At 35.9% G+C, this 18,881-nt stretch overlaps 1 protein-coding gene across 1 annotated transcript in view; it reads left to right on the forward strand.

Annotated features, from left to right (window-relative positions):
• Nucleotides 1-4,673: 4,673 nt before the first annotated feature.
• The window catches only part of TMEM260 (transmembrane protein 260), a gene marked incomplete at its 5' end in the record, with an annotated part of 32,690 nt that continues 18,482 nt past the window's right edge, over nucleotides 4,674-18,881 (forward strand). Inside the window, 7 exons of the mRNA XM_079699911.1 lie at nucleotides 4,674-4,727; nucleotides 6,140-6,253; nucleotides 9,938-10,117; nucleotides 11,713-11,753; nucleotides 14,811-14,894; nucleotides 16,099-16,213; nucleotides 17,533-17,702. Of these exons, the coding sequence (XP_079556037.1) occupies nucleotides 4,674-4,727; nucleotides 6,140-6,253; nucleotides 9,938-10,117; nucleotides 11,713-11,753; nucleotides 14,811-14,894; nucleotides 16,099-16,213; nucleotides 17,533-17,702 (758 nt within the window). The remainder of the gene's footprint in view (nucleotides 4,728-6,139; nucleotides 6,254-9,937; nucleotides 10,118-11,712; nucleotides 11,754-14,810; nucleotides 14,895-16,098; nucleotides 16,214-17,532; nucleotides 17,703-18,881) is intronic.

Here is an 18,881-nt window from a genome sequence, read left to right on the forward strand (position 1 = left end):
GGAGATTGGAAAAGTATCTCGTATTTTCAGTGTGTATAATAGGAGGGGCCGTGCCTCATAAACTCGCATCCCTCAAGCATAGGAGAGGATTTTAGATGTTAAGCAGCAAAACCAAAAGAAAAGAAAAGGTCCACTACCCTTTTGTCTTCAATTTATATTAGGACTACAACCCAAATTCCTACAGACTGAGTTGATTTCTAAGCAAGCTCATTTGATATGCTAAAAAGATCAAGATTATAGGTTTGATTTCCATTACTGGTTTTATGATCAGTTACCTTCTCTTCTATAACCTTACTCAGCAGTCTCACAAATTATTTCTCTGATACCAAGAAAAATCTAATGAAAGAGTATATGGATTATTTGTTGTAAAACCATCCTGACCTTGGCAGGGGGGTGGTGTGGGACAGAAATCAGGTGGGGAAAATTCAGATTATAAAGACCTTGCTGTTGTAGGATAAGTCTTCAATAAAATGCTAATGTACATAACTATCTGTAATAGTCTAAGGTGACTGGATAAATTTTATCACTGAAGTTGATAATTTTACCTTTACTCTTCAATTTCTAAAACCTTATGAAATATTTGAAAAGGCAGTTAACATAGTTCATAATTCCAATAATTAATGTCAACAATTCAAACACTAGGATGTCTTCCTGAGCATAATAATGTGTTAAAAATCATTGTAGATTAGTGAGTCATGAGTTTTCTTCCTGAGGATTTGTACATATCAGTTCTCTTTAATTAACTGTTTGGTGGTTTTAAACTTTAATGAATTGCCCTTTCAAAAAAGAAAAAACATGGTTAAAATCAATCTTGACAGGTGTTGTGTACAATTCAAGTTGGTAGTATGTTGTGTTGATAAAACATAGACATAAACACGATTCTAATAATGGACAAAACTTCTGTTCTTCACTCAAGGAGGTGCATAGTTAACCAAGTAAAAGTACAATGTATCATTAGTCTGGAATAAATTACTTGACATTAAAACTAAGATAACCATCTTTTACCCCATAATGTCATGGTCCTAAATAGCTAGACTAACAATTTCAATCCTGGTTCTGCCACTTAATTACCTACCATAGGGCTTGGAAAAATTACTTGGCCTCCCTGAGCCTCAGTTTCTTCATTTGAAAAAAGGAGACAAATCACATCTACTCATAGGCTTATTGTGCAAATTAAATGAATTAATATAAAGAAGGCACTTAGAGCAATACCTGAAACACAGTTAGCAAGAAACTCAATAAATGTTAGCAAATTATCTTGGAAATTTGCTGATCTTTTTTTGTGTGTGTGGTACGCGGGCCTCTCACTGTGGTGGCCTCTCCCGCTGTGGAGCACAGGCTCCGGATGCACAGGCTCAGCGGCCATGGCTCACGGGCCCAGCCGCTCCGCGGCATGTGGGATCCTCCCGGACCGGGGCACGAACCCGTGTCCCCTGCATCGGCAGGCGGACTCTCAACCACTGCGCCACCAGCCTGATTTGATTTTTTAACTTCTTATTTTGACGTAATTTCAGATTTATAAAAAAGTGGCAAGAAGAGCCCAACTCTGTCTACCCTTTACCCACGTTCCCCAGATGTTAGCATTTTACCACATTTGCTTTATCCTTGACTCAGTGGGTATGTATGTATTGTTTTGTTTTGTTTTTTAACCATTTAAGAATAAGCTGCAGTCATAGTATCCTTTTACCCTTAAATACTTCAAGATATGTTCCTTAAAAACATTTTCTTGTATATCCACAGTGGAGGTCTCAAGAAATTATCAGTGATACAACACTGTTACCTAACCTTCAGACTTGATTCAATTTTTCCAATTTTCTCAGATAGTGTGCTTATAGTACAAGAAAATCCTAGATCATGTCTTTTATTCTATTGTGTTATCCTCTTTAATCTGAAACGGTTCCTCATGATGTTTTTTTTGTTTTTTGTCAAGACCTTGTGTGTCCTTCAGTTTGAGTTTGTCTTTCCTCTTGCTTAAATTCAGGTAATGCATTTTTGGCAGGAATGCCATAGAAATGATGCTGTATTCTTTTTATTGCAATAGATAAGGAAGCATATGATGTTTGTTTGTCCCATTACTGGGCTGTTAACTTTGATCATGTGGTTAAGATTGTTTCTGTCCAGTTTGCCACTGGAAAGTTACCATTTCTCCCTTTGTAATTAATCTATTTACAGGATGATACCTTTAGACTATGTACATATTTATGTTACTGCAACCTCTTACCCACTATTTTGGTATCCACTGATTATTGTTATGACAGTTGCCAAATGGTGATTTTAATTCCATCATTTCTTCTACAGTTATTAGTTATTAGTTGACTTTCCATGGACTTTCTCTTCTCACCCAATTTTTGTATCACTATAGATTCATAGATTCTTATTTATTCATTGGGTTACAGTCTATTACTATAATTATCTTGATGATCAAGTTATCCCCAGTTTGGCCATGAGAACCCTGTAAGCTGGCTCCTATGTCCTTTTGTCATGTCTCTGTTTGAGCACTTCCTTTCTTTTTCTTTCTTTTTTTCTTCTTTTTTTTGCGGTATGCTGGCCTCTCACTGTTGTGGCCTCTCCCGTTGCGGAGCACAGGCTCCGGACGCGCAGGCTCAGCGGCCATGGCTCATGGGCCTAGCTGCTCCGTGGCGTGCGGGATCTTCCTGGACCAGGGCACGAACCCATGTCCCCTGCATCGGCAGGCGGGCTCTCAACCACTGCGCCACCAGGGAAGCCCGAGCACTTCATTTCTTTTAAATAGAGGAAGGAATCTTGTATCTTATGCTGACTGTCCAGAGTCATATTGAGAGCTGAAACTTAGTTCCTTTAAAATGTTACTAATACTTGAAGATTAATTCATTCTCTCATTTGCTAAGTTTCCTTTCTGTGCTTGGGGCTAGATGCTTCCAATCTAAGTGAAGTTTAGCTCCAGTTCATATTTCAAAAACAATGTCAAAATAATTGTTACAGACAATTAAATGCTATCGATATGCAGAGATGGGCTAGAGACCAGGGAATTTAAGAGAAAATTGAGAAAAGAGCAGAGTTTTAATAAAGGAGCAGCGAGGATATTCAGTTCAGCACTACGGCATGAGCAGAGGTGCAGAGCTAGGAATAGTCCTGTCTTATTAGGGAATTTTGAGGAGCTTGACTAGTTGGTGGGAGATCATGTTGGTAATTAGTGGCTAGGGGTGTCTGGTTTATTGGGAGCCTGGATTCCAGGCTAACTCATTTCTTATTTATCCTATAGGGATGAAGAGTATTCACAAAGAGTATGTTTCAGAAAGTTTAATCTGATGTTATATTGCAGACGGGTTGGAAAAACATAAGACAAGTTAGGAAACTATTAAAATAATTGAGTCTAAGGCAATAGGGAATCGAAAGGAATCTGGGAAGGAATTTGGAAGAAATAACTTTAGGGTACTGAATCAGGATAACTGGGAGAATGGGTTACTCTGCAAGAAATAGGAAACTGATGATTTTTATAAGAGAAAGAAAACAGAAAAATTGTAAAGAGAAACTCAAAGAAAAACAGGTTTGGTGATACTGAAATTCTTTAGCTTTTTTTTTTTCTATTAAGATTGATTAAAAGCCATGCAATTACTCCATAATTTTTATACAAAGCAATACATCTAAAAAGTAATGCCCTGGGACCATGTAATATCATAATTATTAGACACAGAGATGCTTGCTGAATAATGCTTGTAAGCAATAGATTTTCAGTAATAGCTTTAATTTTCATAGCTTTAGATTTATAGTGAAATAGGAAGTTGTTTTGGTTTGATATGCCACATTACCAGTCTCAAATCTTATCTCTGAATTGAGATCCAGTTTCCTTGATTGATTTGAAATGTGGGGCTCTTGTTGGCATTTGGGGGCGAGGAATTTGTTTCCAAGTGTAGCATTTGATTCTTCTGGGTTTCTAAAATTCACATTCCCATCCTTCTCTTTAAAAGATATATCATTTTTAACTTTGACTTTGTGTAAAGAAGAAATCATCAGAAACTAAGAATCTAGCTTACAAGATCTTAAAAGCACCAAATATTGTGACCAAGACATATTTTGCCAAATGTTGGGAGATAAATGTAGAAGTACCTGGATCCAAACATTCCACAATAAGTGAATGTTCCTGAACAGATATTCTGCCATTTCATTAATTTTTACAGTTAAACACATTTCAGTCTTTACCAGTCGTTATCATTCTTCTTCTTAGATATAGCAAGAAAAATGACACAGGTTTGTTATCTCTCTAGCTACTGTCTCTTCAGGCTTTCTGAACTGGCTTGAATCCTAAAGGTTACATCTGAGAACTAAACCTCATCCAATCCATAGGATACCAAGCAGGTTTGTTCATTTGTTTGTTAATAGGTTAATATATGGACTTCATAACTAAAATCTGTTGAAAGGAATTATTACATGAAGTAATGTATTAACCATCTAATGTGTTGGGATAGTGCTGGGCGACTGTCATAATTGCTGCTGCTACAGTTCACAAAAAGGAAAATAAAGTTGGTTCTTTTTGTTGGGAAAGAAGATTTCATGTTATCTGTATTTGCAGGCTTTCTGGCTCATATGCTGGAGGAATCCTTGCTGCGGGGGTGTTTTCATTTTCTCGTCTAACATGGCAGTGGTCCATTGCAGCAGAGGTTTTTAGCTTAAACAATCTGTTTGTGGGGCTGCTTATGGCTCTTACTGTACATTTTGAGGAGGCAACAACTGCACAAGAAAGATCAAAGGTAACCTATTTTGATCAAAGTGAAATCACTTTTTGTTTTAATTTTTAGACAGATGCTCTATTTCTTTTTAACTTTGGTTTAGATATTGTTTATCTATTCTGATTACTGTCAAGGTAATCTAGGCATGTTGAGAGAGAAAATATTCTCAATTCTTTTCCTATGAATGATGAGAGCCTCTATAAAACATAAAATTTTTTTTTTTCTTTCAGAGTTCAGAAGTTTTTTGAAGAATGAGGGTATTCTGAAATCCCTTTTGAGTCCTATGGGAAAGATAGACTTGTTGGTTAATCCACCATCGTGTGTGTGTGTGTGTGTGTGTGTGTGTGTGTGTGTGTGTGTGTGTGTGTGATCTTAAGATGCCAAGTCCTAGGTTGACTACCTTAAATTATTTACCATTATGCCACATTGACTTATTCTCTAATTGCAAAAAAGATCAAATTTGCATTTTTTTTTTAACTAAAAGGAGAGGATCAACTATAAAATGAAGTAGTCCCAAAGAGATTACAGTGACTTCTAAGGCCAACACTATCATCAAAATAATTTGAAATGTGGAGGAACCCTGTCTTCTAAGGGCTTACCATCTATACATTGAAGAGTGCCAGATCATCTTAGTATATGCGCAGCCTGTGTCATTAAAGATTATAGAAACAAAAGAATATAAAAGTTTATCTGTGGCTTCCATAAACAAACCTGTGGTGCTATTAGAGTTTATTTATTTATTTATTTATTTTTGTGGTATGTGGGCCTCTCACTGTTGTGGCCTCTCCCGTTGCGGAGCACAGGCTCCGGACGCGCAGGCTCAGCGGCCATGGCTCACGGGCCCATCTGTTCGGCGGCATGTGGGATCTTCCCGGACTGGGGCATGAACCCATGTCCTCTGCATTGGCAGGCGGACTCTCAACCACTGCGCCACCAGGGAAGCCCCTAGAGTTTATTTTTTACTTAAAATAAACTTTTTTCTGATTATGAAAATAACACATGTTCAAAAATAGCAGAAAGACCACCCATAGAGAACCAGGTTTCTAAATAAAAGTGTTATATTCAATTTATTTAATTCAGCAGGAGAAAAAGTAAAACAATTGTTGAACTTCAGTTCTAGATTTCACTTGAATGAGAATTACACAATATTCTGTTACTGTTAGGACATGTCATCATATAGGACTTTGTAAAACTTAGTTTGAAGACAGTAATTTAAGGTCACTCTGCAATGATTTGATGAGAATGAAAAATAATAAAAAATAATGGTGATAAATATTAGTGCATGTTAAAGCATGACTGTTTGCATCTAAGATGTTGATTTTAACCAGACTTATCGTACAAATGCTTAGCTTTAATATAAAGAATAGCTTTTTACTATTGTGCTGTTTTTGGTGAATTTTTAACTTGGATTTTTTTCTTTTATTTATTTTCAGATAGCTAAAATCGGTGCTTTCTGCTGTGGCCTTAGCTTATGTAATCAGCACACAGTAGTAGTCTATGTTTTGTGCATAATACCATGGATTCTCTTTCGACTTTTAAAAGAGAAGGTAAGTTTTTGGGGTTTTTTTTTTTTGCGGTACGCGGGCCTCTCACTGCTGTGGCCTCTCCCGTTGCGGAGCACAGGCTCTGGATGCTCAGGCTCAGCAGCCATGGCTCACGGGCCCAGCTGCTCTGCGGCATGTGGGATCTTCCCGGACCGGGGCACGAACCCGTGTCCCCTGCATTGGCAGGTGGACTCTCAACCACTGCGCCACCAGGGAAGCCCCGAAGGTAAGTTTTTGAGTAAAAATGAAAATTCATAATATTTTATTTATGCCCACTATGACATTTATGGAATCAGAAAACATGGGGCTTGCTTTATTTATTTATTTATTTCATATAAAGCTTGATAGGAATATCATTGAATCTATAGATGGCATTGGGTAGTTTGAACTTTTTTTTTTTTTTTTTTTTTTTTTTTTTTTTTTTTGCGGTACGCGGGCCTCTCACTGTTGTGGCCTCTCCCGTTGCGGAGCGCAGGCTCCGGACGCACAGGCTCAGCAGCCATGGCTCACGGGCCCAGCCACTCCGCGGCATGTGGGATCCTCCCAGACCGGGGCACGAACCCGTGTCCCCTGCATCGGCAGGCGGACTCCCAAACACTGCGCCACCAGGGAAGCCCTGAACATTTTAACAATATTAATTATTTTAATCCATGAACATGATATATCTTTTCATTTATTTGTGTCTTCTTCAATTTCTTCATCAATGTCTTATAGTTTTCAGTACACAGGTATTTCACCTCCTTGGTTAAATGTATTCCTAAGCATTTTATGTTTTTTGATGTTATTGTAAATGAGATAGTTTATTTTTTTCCAGACAGTTCATTGTTATTATATAGAAACACAACTAATTTTTGTGTGTTGATTTTGTATCCTGCAACTTTCCTGAATTTGTTTATTAGTTCTAACAAATTTTTGATGGAATCTTTAGGATTTTCTATATAAGATCATGTCATCTGCAAACAGAGACAATTTTATTTCTTCTTCTTTTTTTTTTTTTTTTTCTTTTGGCCCTTCTGAGCTGCATGTGGGATCTTAGTTCTCCCACCAGGGATCGAACCCCTGCCACCTGCAGTGGAAGTGTGGATTCCTAACCACTGGACTGCCAGGGAATTCCCACTTCTTCCTTTCTAATTTGGATTCCTTTTACTTCTTTTTCTTGCCTGATTACTCTGAGTAGGACTTCCAGTACTATGTTGAACATGAGTGGTGAGACTGGTGAGTGGGCACCCTTGTCTTGTTCCTGATCTTAGAGGAGAAGCTTTCAGTATGTCACCACTGAGTATGTTGTTAGCTGTGAGCTTGTCATATATGGCTTTTATTACGTTAATGTATGACCCACATCCATTAAATCAGAATTATTTTAGATTGGGATCAGCCACCGGCTCGGCTCTGCAGATGGGCAGAACTGCTGGCTGAGATCTCTGCTCTGGCACTGCTGCAAGCAGGAACGTGGTCTGCCAAGATGGGAGACTGGTTGCTGGAAGCCCTGCTCCCCTTCTCTGTCTCTATCTGATCCCCAGTGGTTGAGCCCTGAAGATCCCCCCAGTGGTCCCTGCGAGGTGAGAACTGAGTGAGCCTCCTGGGAAGCATCCTGCAATGCTGAGGGAGCTGGATATCCACCTTGGGCTCTCTTTTCCCACTGGAAAAACTGTAGTCCTAGGGGAGTCCTCTTGGTGCAGTGCTGTGCTGGCCTAGGGGAGGGGTGACATGGTCAGAGTGCCCCCTGACACTTCGAAAGTGGTCCTTCTCAGTCTCTGTGGTCCAGGAATATGCTTTAGCCTCAACCCCAGTTTCTGGGATTTTCACAGTGGGGCCATGTCTATGGATAGTTGCTGATGGTGTTTTGTGAGAAGAACTGAAGTTGGGAATGATTTATGTTGCCATCTTGATGGTGTCACTCTTAGCCAGTCTTCTGATACCACAGGAGGTGCATTTAGATATCAGAGAGGTACATTCTCTGGCATGAACTTAAAAAGCAAATCTTTTGTGTTAGTTCTTTGAAGGGAGAGCCGTATTCTTATATAAAACATGCAAGACTCATAGTTGATAAGTTAGGAGCCTGGTCTGAGAGCCTGTTTACTCTGTTCTTAGATCAGCTACTGATGAATGACGAAATTTGGGAAAGTATGACTCTTCAAAGGACCTTTTATTTTCATTATTTAAAGAGCAGAGGCTAGAAAATAAGATCTACCAGTGAAGTGACAGGGAGTTGGATCTCACTGGTCGGGTGATCTAAGGCAGAGCTGGAAGTCCTGAGTCAGTTGGCTGCAACCCTGACTGCTCACTTAAATTATCTGGGAAGCTTTAAGAAAGTAAGGAAGAGAGAGTGTGCATGTGTGTGTGGCTGTGTGTATCTGTGTGTGATCCCACCACCCTAAAATAATTCTGATTTAATTGATTTGGGGTAAGGCCCAGATATTAATATTTTTTAAAAGTTCCCCAGGTGATTCGAGTATACGTGCAGCTGGGACTCAGAACCTCTCTCCTGTACTCTCTGAAATAGTTCTCATGTGATTGTTTCCCTGTTTATTTCCCATACAAAAGGAAAATTCTGCAGCAACTGCATCTTGCCATTCTAAACTGAAGCTTATAATATGCAGAAACTACCAAAATCTAAACATTTACTTTCTTTAAAGGTACTTTTAAGAATAGCAAAGGCATATTTTTCAATTAGTTATTTCTTACAATTTTTTCGTCCCATCATTTTTATGAATCTCATTACCACTTTAGAAATGTCAAACAAAATTAGTACTATAATAAAAACACTCCATTTTCAATTAAGAATGTTTATGTGAAAATGCTGATGTAAGTCAACTGCTTTTCTACTTCTGGTGAATGCAAACTTTGGTACTCATATTCACTGTCACCTATGAATTTTCCTTTTCTGTAAAGGAAAAATGGGCAATTTCCAATCACAATATTTGTAAGAGACCCTTTTCCCAGTTACTAAAGCAACCACTATTTGAATCTTTCTAGTATACCAGAATTCTTCTGGACTTAATCTTTATAAAAATTTGGCAGTGTTGTCCTTTGTTTTAGAAATGTGAAGATGAGAAATATATTCTCCTTGAGGCAAGACTGTTGCATACAACAAGAAATTTCCTTCCTTCCTATGTAAATTGAGAAAAGAGAACATTTGGATGAACTGGGATGTTACTTAAAAGCTAGCTTCATTTGTGCCAAGTATTTCCATGAAATGTCCAAAACACTTGTAGAAAGAACATATTGTCAATGTACAATCATAATAAAGTATATAGTTGAAGTCTGCTCCTGATGATGGGAATGAAGTGAATCAGTATTAGAACAATATTTTGGGCATTTTCAAAAACGGCCAGACACCGTAATCACTTCCAAGTGGGTTATCTCAGCTGTGCAATGCTGCATGTCATGACATGGTTTTAAATGTAAAAGATGCAATAAACGTGATACTCATGAGTCTTTGCTGATATTATTTGCTTCACTCAGATTTCACCTGCCTTGCAAAGGAATTCAGACTGATGCAATTTTCTAGTAATCCACAGTAATCAGAAAGTTTAACATCGTATTCTGTGGTGACTTAATATAAATTGAGAGATCAACTCTGAGTAAACATATTTGATGTTTTCCTTGATGTGTTCTTGAAGTTCCAGGATGAATCTGACTAAAATAAACGTTATTATACATGTGACACCGTGTGCTCTGACGCAGGAACTCTCCCCAGGCTCTTTGTTGAAGTTGGGTCTGTACCTCTCTGCTGGTTTGCTGCCTTATATCTACCTTCCTATCTCATCCTACCTCCATCGAGCCCGTTGGACCTGGGGAGACCAGACAACATTGCTAGGATTTTTGACACATTTTCTCAGGGAAGAATATGGAACATTCAGTCTGGTAAATTTATATTTCAAGCCCTTTTAAGGAAATAAGTGGCAAAACTTCAGTGTTCTGCCTGGACCTTGAGTGGAAAAAAAAAAAATCAGTGTTTGTATCAATGACAGTACCTGGAATTTTCATTTGTTATTTGTATACAGACTCGCCCCTTGGAATGTAGCCTTTCACATATGTTAGAAAAAAAAAAATGAATCACTTAATCTGACATCATCCTGTTGTATATCCTGAATGTGTTTTTCAGGATAACAAGCAGTAAAAAGACTGCTGCCAGCAGTTGAAGCATTTCAGTCTTGTTAGCATTGGGTATCACTTTGGGCTCTTGGTCTGTGATTAAAAATATTTGGAAATGATTAAAGGGAAAAAAATCTCAAAAACTTTAATATACCTTAATGAGTATATTTGTTTCTTTTTTAAAACATGTTTGATGAACAGTGTTCATGTTAGTATTCATTGGGGGATCTAAATATGTAAATGCTTCATAAAATATGATCTCACTCAATGGAAACTGTATGTTCTAAAGAATTTCAAAAGGCCTTTCTTTCCCTAAGACATAAATTAGGGGAAAACACTAAATGTGGTTGTAGATAATGGCTATCTGAAAAGTGAAAGGATAAATAGATGGGTTTTTATTTTAAGAAAGACAGTTGTATCTGATTTTTCTTTCATGGTTTGCACTTTCTGTGTCTTAAGAAGGCAAATCTCAGAAGACTACAATATTATATGATACCATTTATACAAAATTCTAAACCATGCAAAAACTAAACAGTCTATTGCTGAAGGATACATAAGAAGTAGTACAACTATATAGTAAAACTGTATATATATATATATATATATACATATATATATATATATATATATATATATATATATATATATATATATATATATATATATACATACACACACAGTTACCACTGGGGGATAAGAAAGCCTCTTTGAGAGCTTTGTGAGATACCTTATGGTATTCGTGCAGTTCTGTTTCTTCAATGAGTGGTGAGTCTATAGATTTTTTTAAATTCTTTATTCCCTAAATATATATTATATATGTTTTTTGTATGTAGGAGGTATTTCATAATAAAGTCATTTAATAAAAGGATAATTATTATTTTTTGACTTAGAAAGTTTGATACTTTAAATTTATACTCTGGTTTACTTACATTGGTTATTCCATTGAAATATTGCTTGAGGGCCATTCCAGATTTGAAATGTGTATAATTCACACATAATTGTGAAATTACAGGCAGGCGATAATGAGCTTTAACCAAAGTGCCCAAAAAAAGAGCTTAAAGAGACTTTGTAATGAAAGTGTAAAATCTGTTAGTTCATTAATGTGTTAATCATTCCTGCTGGAAGAGTTTAACTGATTTTTAGCCAATTATTGTCTCTGAAATTATTCCTAAGGGATATCTGTGTTTAGTTTTCACTGACTTCTCCTAAAAAATCCAATAAGGCTCTGAAGTAAACACTTTGAATGAAGAGACAAGTTGCATTGTATATTTAAACATGTATCTTTTAAATCAGGGTAATTAAAACACAATAGTCTACCAAAGCTTCAGTTTAATGCTTATGCAAATAAACTTTTTTATGTTTAGGCCAAATCTGAAATAGGATCCAGTATGTCTGAAATATTGCTGTGAGTATGAAATATCTTAAACTATTTTTAAATGAATTCTTTATTAGTTCCTTTAAACGATTTTAGGGATTTCTGAGTTTATCTCTTTGTGAGCAGTACGTCAGAGATGTAGTTTTCACCTCTGTGGTTAACTGTTTTTGTGTATAATGACAAATATTCCAGCATTTCCTTCAATAAGATAAAGCTTAAAATGAGCAATAAATAAAACAGTAAATAAGACTATTAGAAGACTAAATAGAATATATAAAATGAAAATGTTTCAGCTTTCAGTTGTATACAAAATTACCCAACGTATTGTTGCTTTAGAAACAACTTTTTCTTCGTTTATATCTTCTTTCTTTTGGAGACATTTTAGAACATTGTATTTAGCACAATTTGAACAATTATTTTCTTGTTATTTTGGTTTGAGCTATATTCATTTAATTCTTCAAACATTAATTTATTTAATGTTTTTTAAGACTTCCTTTAACCTGTCCGTAAGCTCTATTTTTGACTTGCATATTTTTAAACATCCAGCCTTATTAGAACCAGCTTAAGCAAATATATTTTCATCTATATTATCTATTAATGAGTTCTTTGAAAAATGGGTTAATATTTGCTTTAAAACCTATACAAAGCTGGGATAAAGTGAGAGAGTAAGGCTGACATATATACACTACCAAATGTAAAATAGATAGCTAGTGGGAAGCAGCTGCATAGCACAGGGAGATCAGCTCGGTGCTTTGTGACCACCTAGAGGGGTGGGATAGGGAGAGTGGGAGGGAGACACAAGAGGGAGGGGACATGGGGATATATGTATACGTATAGTTGATTCACTTTGTCATACAACAGAAACTAACACAACATTGTAAAGCAATTATACTCCAATAAAGATGTTAAAAAAAAACTATACAGATTAAGGCAACTTGAAAAATATACATACCAGTTCTGTAATACTCTTACAATATTTTCAATATAAAATTAGGGATGAATAGGTTTCTCTAAAGTGATCTCCTAACTATTAATATGGAATTCACAGGACTACTTGAAAACTATTTTAAAAATATGGGGAAAATATTTCAAATCTATATGTGAGGTAGTTCACAGGTTCTCACAATTTCTGTCTTGTTCATTTGCTAGCTTGCTTGCTTCCTTCCATACTTCCTTCTTTTCTTTTTAAGTTACTTTCTTTTTACTCTAAGAAATGATACATAATTATTACAGAAAATTTAGCAAATACAGTTAAGCAAACCAAGAAATTAAAATTACTATAATTCCAACACGCAGAGATAACCATTGTTCTTAATCCATTAACATTTTTGTCTATATCCTTCCAATATTTTTAATATTTTTGCTTGTTTTTGAAAATGTAATCATAATGTATACTCTGTTTTGTTAGCCTGCTGTTTTTCATTTAATACTGTATCTTGAAAATATTTCCCTGCCACCAATTATTCTTATATAACCTTTTGAGGTTCTTACAATTGACTTTAAATATTTCTTTTTATGTCTGACAGAGACTTTTGTGGCTCCTTTTTCTTTTCTTTTGGGAAGAAGGTAGCAAGAAGCTCAAGTTCCCCTTTTAAAGATAAAGACAACTTTATCAGTGTCTCTGGGCTTCTCCTTCTGCTTTTCTCCATGCCAGGACTCCCTACCTGCTCTTTTCTACCTACCTTCCAAAGTTGTTATCACATTCAGGATCACTAGTATATTTTGTCTTAACAATCCCACATGAACTCCAGAGAAGCCTCAAGACTAGTCCTAGACCATACATCTAACTTTCATTAGTTGCACATAAAAGTCATTTATTGGGGAACTTAAAGGCCTCCTTTACATTGAAATAATAGCAGTTAGGTCATATACTAAGAAAAAAAGACTTGACAAGAGTGATGACCACTCACACCGACACTATTTGCTCAAACGAAATCATAATACGGTATGGGGGCATAATCCTAGCACTCTCTGAATGAGTGAGAGAATTTCTAGTATTTAATTGTTTCAGGTGGACAAGAGTATTGAGAAAGGCAACTCATAATTAACTTACTAGAAAATCCTTCAACATGATGGAACCTAATCATCTACTCTTTTCCAGTCAAGCAAATTACATTCTTTCTCCATGCATATCTTTAAATTGCAATCCTGTTGAATTGCATTCTGGAAATTATTGAATGTAACCCTAGGCAGTGACCATGTTTTAGAGCTTACATTTAAGCAACAGATCTCCAAGAATAAATTTTGAGACTGACTTCATTCCTTTTGAAGAATGGTTTGAAATGGGCCTCATGCTGGAATCAATTTTTCAAGTGTATTTGAAAATGAGTAAGGATATCTTCTCATAGTAGATAAGTTTCCATTAGTAAAATAGACATTGTGTGGTTTCCATAATTATGGCATCACATTTTCTCCAGTAAAATTGCCAGTAGGGAGAAGAAAGTTCTTTGAGATAGTATATAGTCATTTCTTTTTTAAAAATTGGAGACTGCTAGAGCTATTTGAGAACTCAGATAACACTTAGAAAATGCTTATTAGTTAATGAAAGAATTTAGATTAATTGTAGGGGAAAGATACATTTCTTAGAGATTGCTTAAACATTTTTTGAACCAAATAGTATAGAAAACAAGGAAGCCTTTTACGGAAGAAGATAACCTAGAAAAGGATGGTTAGAGATCACTTCTCTTTCTTTTTTTCTTCATGATTGGATCTCCAGAAAATTATTTGAATTGTTTTATTTTCAGTTTCACATGACTTCTTATCAAACTAATCTAGGATACAAATTGCTTTATAATATCAGTATAGTATACCAATATCAAAAATACCGAATAATTATTTGTTCTTATCTCAGGTCAAATTGTATAAGTTGTTAACCAAATGTTACAACTGGAAAATATCTTAGACTGTTTAACTCTTTCTTGTGGTACTTTTTTTCCCAAATTTAAAAGAATACAAAATAATTTTAAAATCTGACTCAAAGCCTTAAAATTATTCAGTGCATAATCAGATATAGTCTATAAAGAAAGCTTTATTTGGAACTAACAAATTTGTTTTTTTGCCAACAATAAATTAGATTGTCTTTTACAGTTCTCAGGTGACAAATATGAGGACCCAACTCTCACTCAACATTCAAGCCCTTGCAGTTTGGGCAAATATATGTTTAGTAAGAAAGTGAGTAAAGTAATTCCTTTTTCCATTATTTTTCCCATGTTCATTAATTGAATTAATATATTCAATGTCATTATAGAACATTGCCAGTAGTATTTTATATTCCAAATAAATGACTCTAACCAGTTCTATTAAGGCAAATATGTATTGCTTTTTTGCTAGGTATTTTTTCTAATTATAAATTAATGACTTTGAAACATTGAACAGTATATTATAATCTAACTAGGTGGGCCATCTGATATCTTAAACTTCTGGTTTGATCTCTTACTATCCCATAGCCAATTATTGTTGCTTTGCAAAAGAGGCAAACAATTATTTGAACTCCCCTGAAGAAAAAAGTAACCTCCAATGATAAAAGGAAACCTAAAAAAATATAGCACTATTAACCTCCATTAATTTCTTGTTCATTTACTTTCTAGCCTGTTGAATGTATTTTATGTAAATATATATTTGTATATACATTTATAGTTTTATTTCCTTAACATTATATTTTGAGCTTTTTCCCATACCATAAGAGATACTTAGAATCATTTAAATTTCTGTATAATATTCCATACTATAACCTAGGACAATTAATTTAAATGTTCTCCTATTTGAGGGTCTTAGATTGCTTCCACATTTTCCACTATTATAAGTAATACCAAAGCATTGTTGTGGATTAATTCTTATCCACATTTCTGGTTCCTGCTTAAAAATTTATGCCCACACGTCAAATTACTGGGTCAATGAATGTGAATATTTTCTTTAAGGCTCTTGATATATATTATCAAATTAACTTTTCTTGAACATTGTACTAACATATATTCTCATACAACTGCATTCTCACCAGCACTGAGATTTGTCATTTTAAAGTCTTTATTATTTTGATGAATGAAATTACTCTTTTGTTTTGCTATGTTTAATTACATCTTAAATTTAACAAGATTAGTAATTTATATTTCTTCTGCAGATTTTAACTTCATATCTTTTGCTGCATAGTTCCAAATTATGCTGTCGACAATATGTAGTGCAGTGTATGGTTTATTACTATGCTTTGGTTATCTATTCCAACTCATATTTTTAAACCTAAGATCTTTCTTTTTTCCTACTTAAAAATGGAAAGTTTTTTAGTTCCAAATATTGTTTTCATAGTTTAAAACTATGTAATATTACTATTGATATTCATGTCACATAAATAATTTGGGACATATTTTAATTTTTTTTATAGGGACAGACAGAACTCATCATTAGTATGGCTTTTTACTGGAATGTTTTGCCTTTATTCATTGTTCTTTGCTTGGAGGGCAAATTTAGATGTTTCAAAACCACTTTTCATGGGTGTGGTAAGTTTTACTTAGATATATCCTTTGACCAGAAAGTTAGTGAAGAATGTACAAATTTGTCTTTCATGAATCTTGTAGAAGAGCAAGTTATCTCAGAAATAGTTAAAATTGTATATACATTATTATAAATCAAAATTTAAATTACTGAACCAGTAAGGGTAATAAGCCTTCTTTTTTTTGGGGGGGAAGGGGGCGGGAAGCATTGTTTAGTTAACACAATAGTTAAATAGAAAAATAAATGTAAGGTAGATTTCAGTGAGTCATTTTGTATGTGTACTTGCAGATATAGGTATAACTGCATTTCTCCTGGGATTTTCTTTTAAAAATAGCAAAGAAATATGGGTTGTAATTAGGGGCTCTACCAACACATTCCCTTATTTCTTACCTCACCAGTCCAAGCCTGTGCAAAAGAGCAAGTATGTTTCTGTTTTTCCTTGACTACCATATCTGAGATTAGAGTATTTCTTCTCCTTACAGAAGAAACTATATAAATGTAGATAGCTCTTTTTTGAACAGCTGAAACAGTTTGTGTGTGTGTGTGTGTGTGTGTGTGTGTGTGTGTGTGTGTTCAAGAGGCCTGATGAATAATACCTTACTTGAGCACCTGAGTTCTGAATCAGTTGAGAACACGATAAACCAGTACATTGGGTGGGAGAATCACCTTTGTTACCCATAATGCTGAGATTGGAGAATGTGGTTAATATCTGTGGGGAAGGGAGTCTCCTCATCCTGCATCCCTGAATGGGCTAGTCACAGGCAGTGCTGCACAGGGCAGGCCTCTCCCCTCCCCAGCTCACCTCACCCCAGAGTCTGCCCCTGGACAAGTACTTCCTGTGGGCGGCTCACATCCAAGAGGAAAGAGGAGGGCTATGCAGGCCCAGTCCCAGCTCCCAAACTCCCCAGTCAGCCCAGTCCCTGCAATCCTTCAGGAAGAAATAAGTGAGGGTAGAGAGAAGCCAGGAGTGTTACACTAGTGGAGCTTCTCTACATGGAAGGAAATATCAGGAGTTAAACAAAAGCATTTCTCTACCTCTTCTGCTTTGCATGTTAGAATAAAGAGTTCAAGATGAAGTTTGTAGTATAGAAAAGAATGTGTGGATCCAAAAAGGGAGATCCACACGTCAAACAGGGAAGGAGGAATGCTTGAAAATTGAAAAGTAAAGTGACGTGGAGTTAGGTTGGAGAAGTCAGTTAAGAATACCTAAATGACACAGGCATAAGCAACTAGATACATGCAATATATTTTTAAAATATATAAATACCTGATTGATTGCATGAACCAGTCAACTGGACACACTGTTTGCATGCCTCTTTCACAGGTGGAACGATTCTGGATGCAGAGCAATGCAGTGGTGGCTGTCCTCGCTGGCATCGGTTTGGCTGCACTTGTTTCTGAGAGTAACCGAGTACTGAACACCAATGGGCTTCAGTGTCTGGAATGGCTTTCAGCAGCTCTTTTTGTAATTTACCAAATATATTCTAATTATAGGTAACACATGGTTATTTTTATGAAAAGTAGCATTCAAGCCAGAGGCATTTGGATATTTAGATTCTAGGGGTTTGTCTTATTTTTACCTTCCACTAGTTTTCAAAATGAGACAGCTTGGTCTGAATGCAGTGGTTCTTAAACTTTTGAACAAGAATCTCAGCATGAGTGATGTGTAGTTTCAGGCCATTGCAAACAAGGTTTTGGGTGGTACATGTAAACACTCTGTATATTTTCCACTAAGGAATCCTAGAGATACTTTGTAGAATCTGGAGTGTACGTAAAATTCCATGATCTAAAATACCACTTAATAGGGAGGGGATATGGGAACATATGTATATGTATAACTGATTAAATTTGTTAAATAAAAAAAATAAATAAAATACCACTTAGATGGAGACTAAAGACATTTGGGGTTTTTTTGTATGCCCTAAAATAATTCACTTTATGCTTCAAAGATTTCATCTTTTGAGTAATCCTTGGCCCTTATCTAGTACTCTGTGTAGTAGTGTATATTAAGTATTTTAAATAATCAAAGTTCTAGAAGTTTCTTAACCCTTATGCATTATTAGTATTATATATGTTTTTCAAAATCTGCTTAATAACCATTATAATGAAAACTTCAGTCTAACATAAAAGATGTAAAGTTTAGATGATAGTTCATTTATTTGCAGCAGTATTGAGTAAACATTACAGAAGTGGAAGAGTCCATTGGAGTTTAGTTACACTGAGATTTGATTGGTGCTTTAAAAGGTTACATTCCCGCTTTCAACGTAACTTGAAAAACGGATGTTCTTTATAATACTGAGGAAGAGCCGGTGTTAGGAAGGCTGTGTCACCAGGAGGCCTTGTGGGAAGGGGATGCAGGTCCCAGATACAACTCCAAGCTCAAAAAGGGTTTGCCGAGCCCATAGTGTGTTTCCCACCCTTTTTTTAAAAAAGAAAACCTTAACTATTTATTTGTTTGTTTGGCTGCACTGGGTCTTCGTTGCTGTGCACAGGCTTTCTCTAGTTATGGCGAGCGGGGGCTCCTCTTCGTTGCGGTGCGGGGGCTTCTCATTGCGGTGCCTTCTCTTGTTGAGGAGCACCGGCTCTAGGCATGCAGGGTCAGTAGCTGTGGCTCACGGGCTCTAGAGTGCGGGGTCAGTAGCTGTGGCTCGTGGGCTCTAGGTGCGCAGGCTT

This window comes from Hyperoodon ampullatus, assembly GCF_949752795.1.
Source record: "Hyperoodon ampullatus genome assembly, chromosome: 3".
In the NCBI taxonomy this organism is placed as follows: Eukaryota; Metazoa; Chordata; class Mammalia; order Artiodactyla; family Ziphiidae; genus Hyperoodon; species Hyperoodon ampullatus.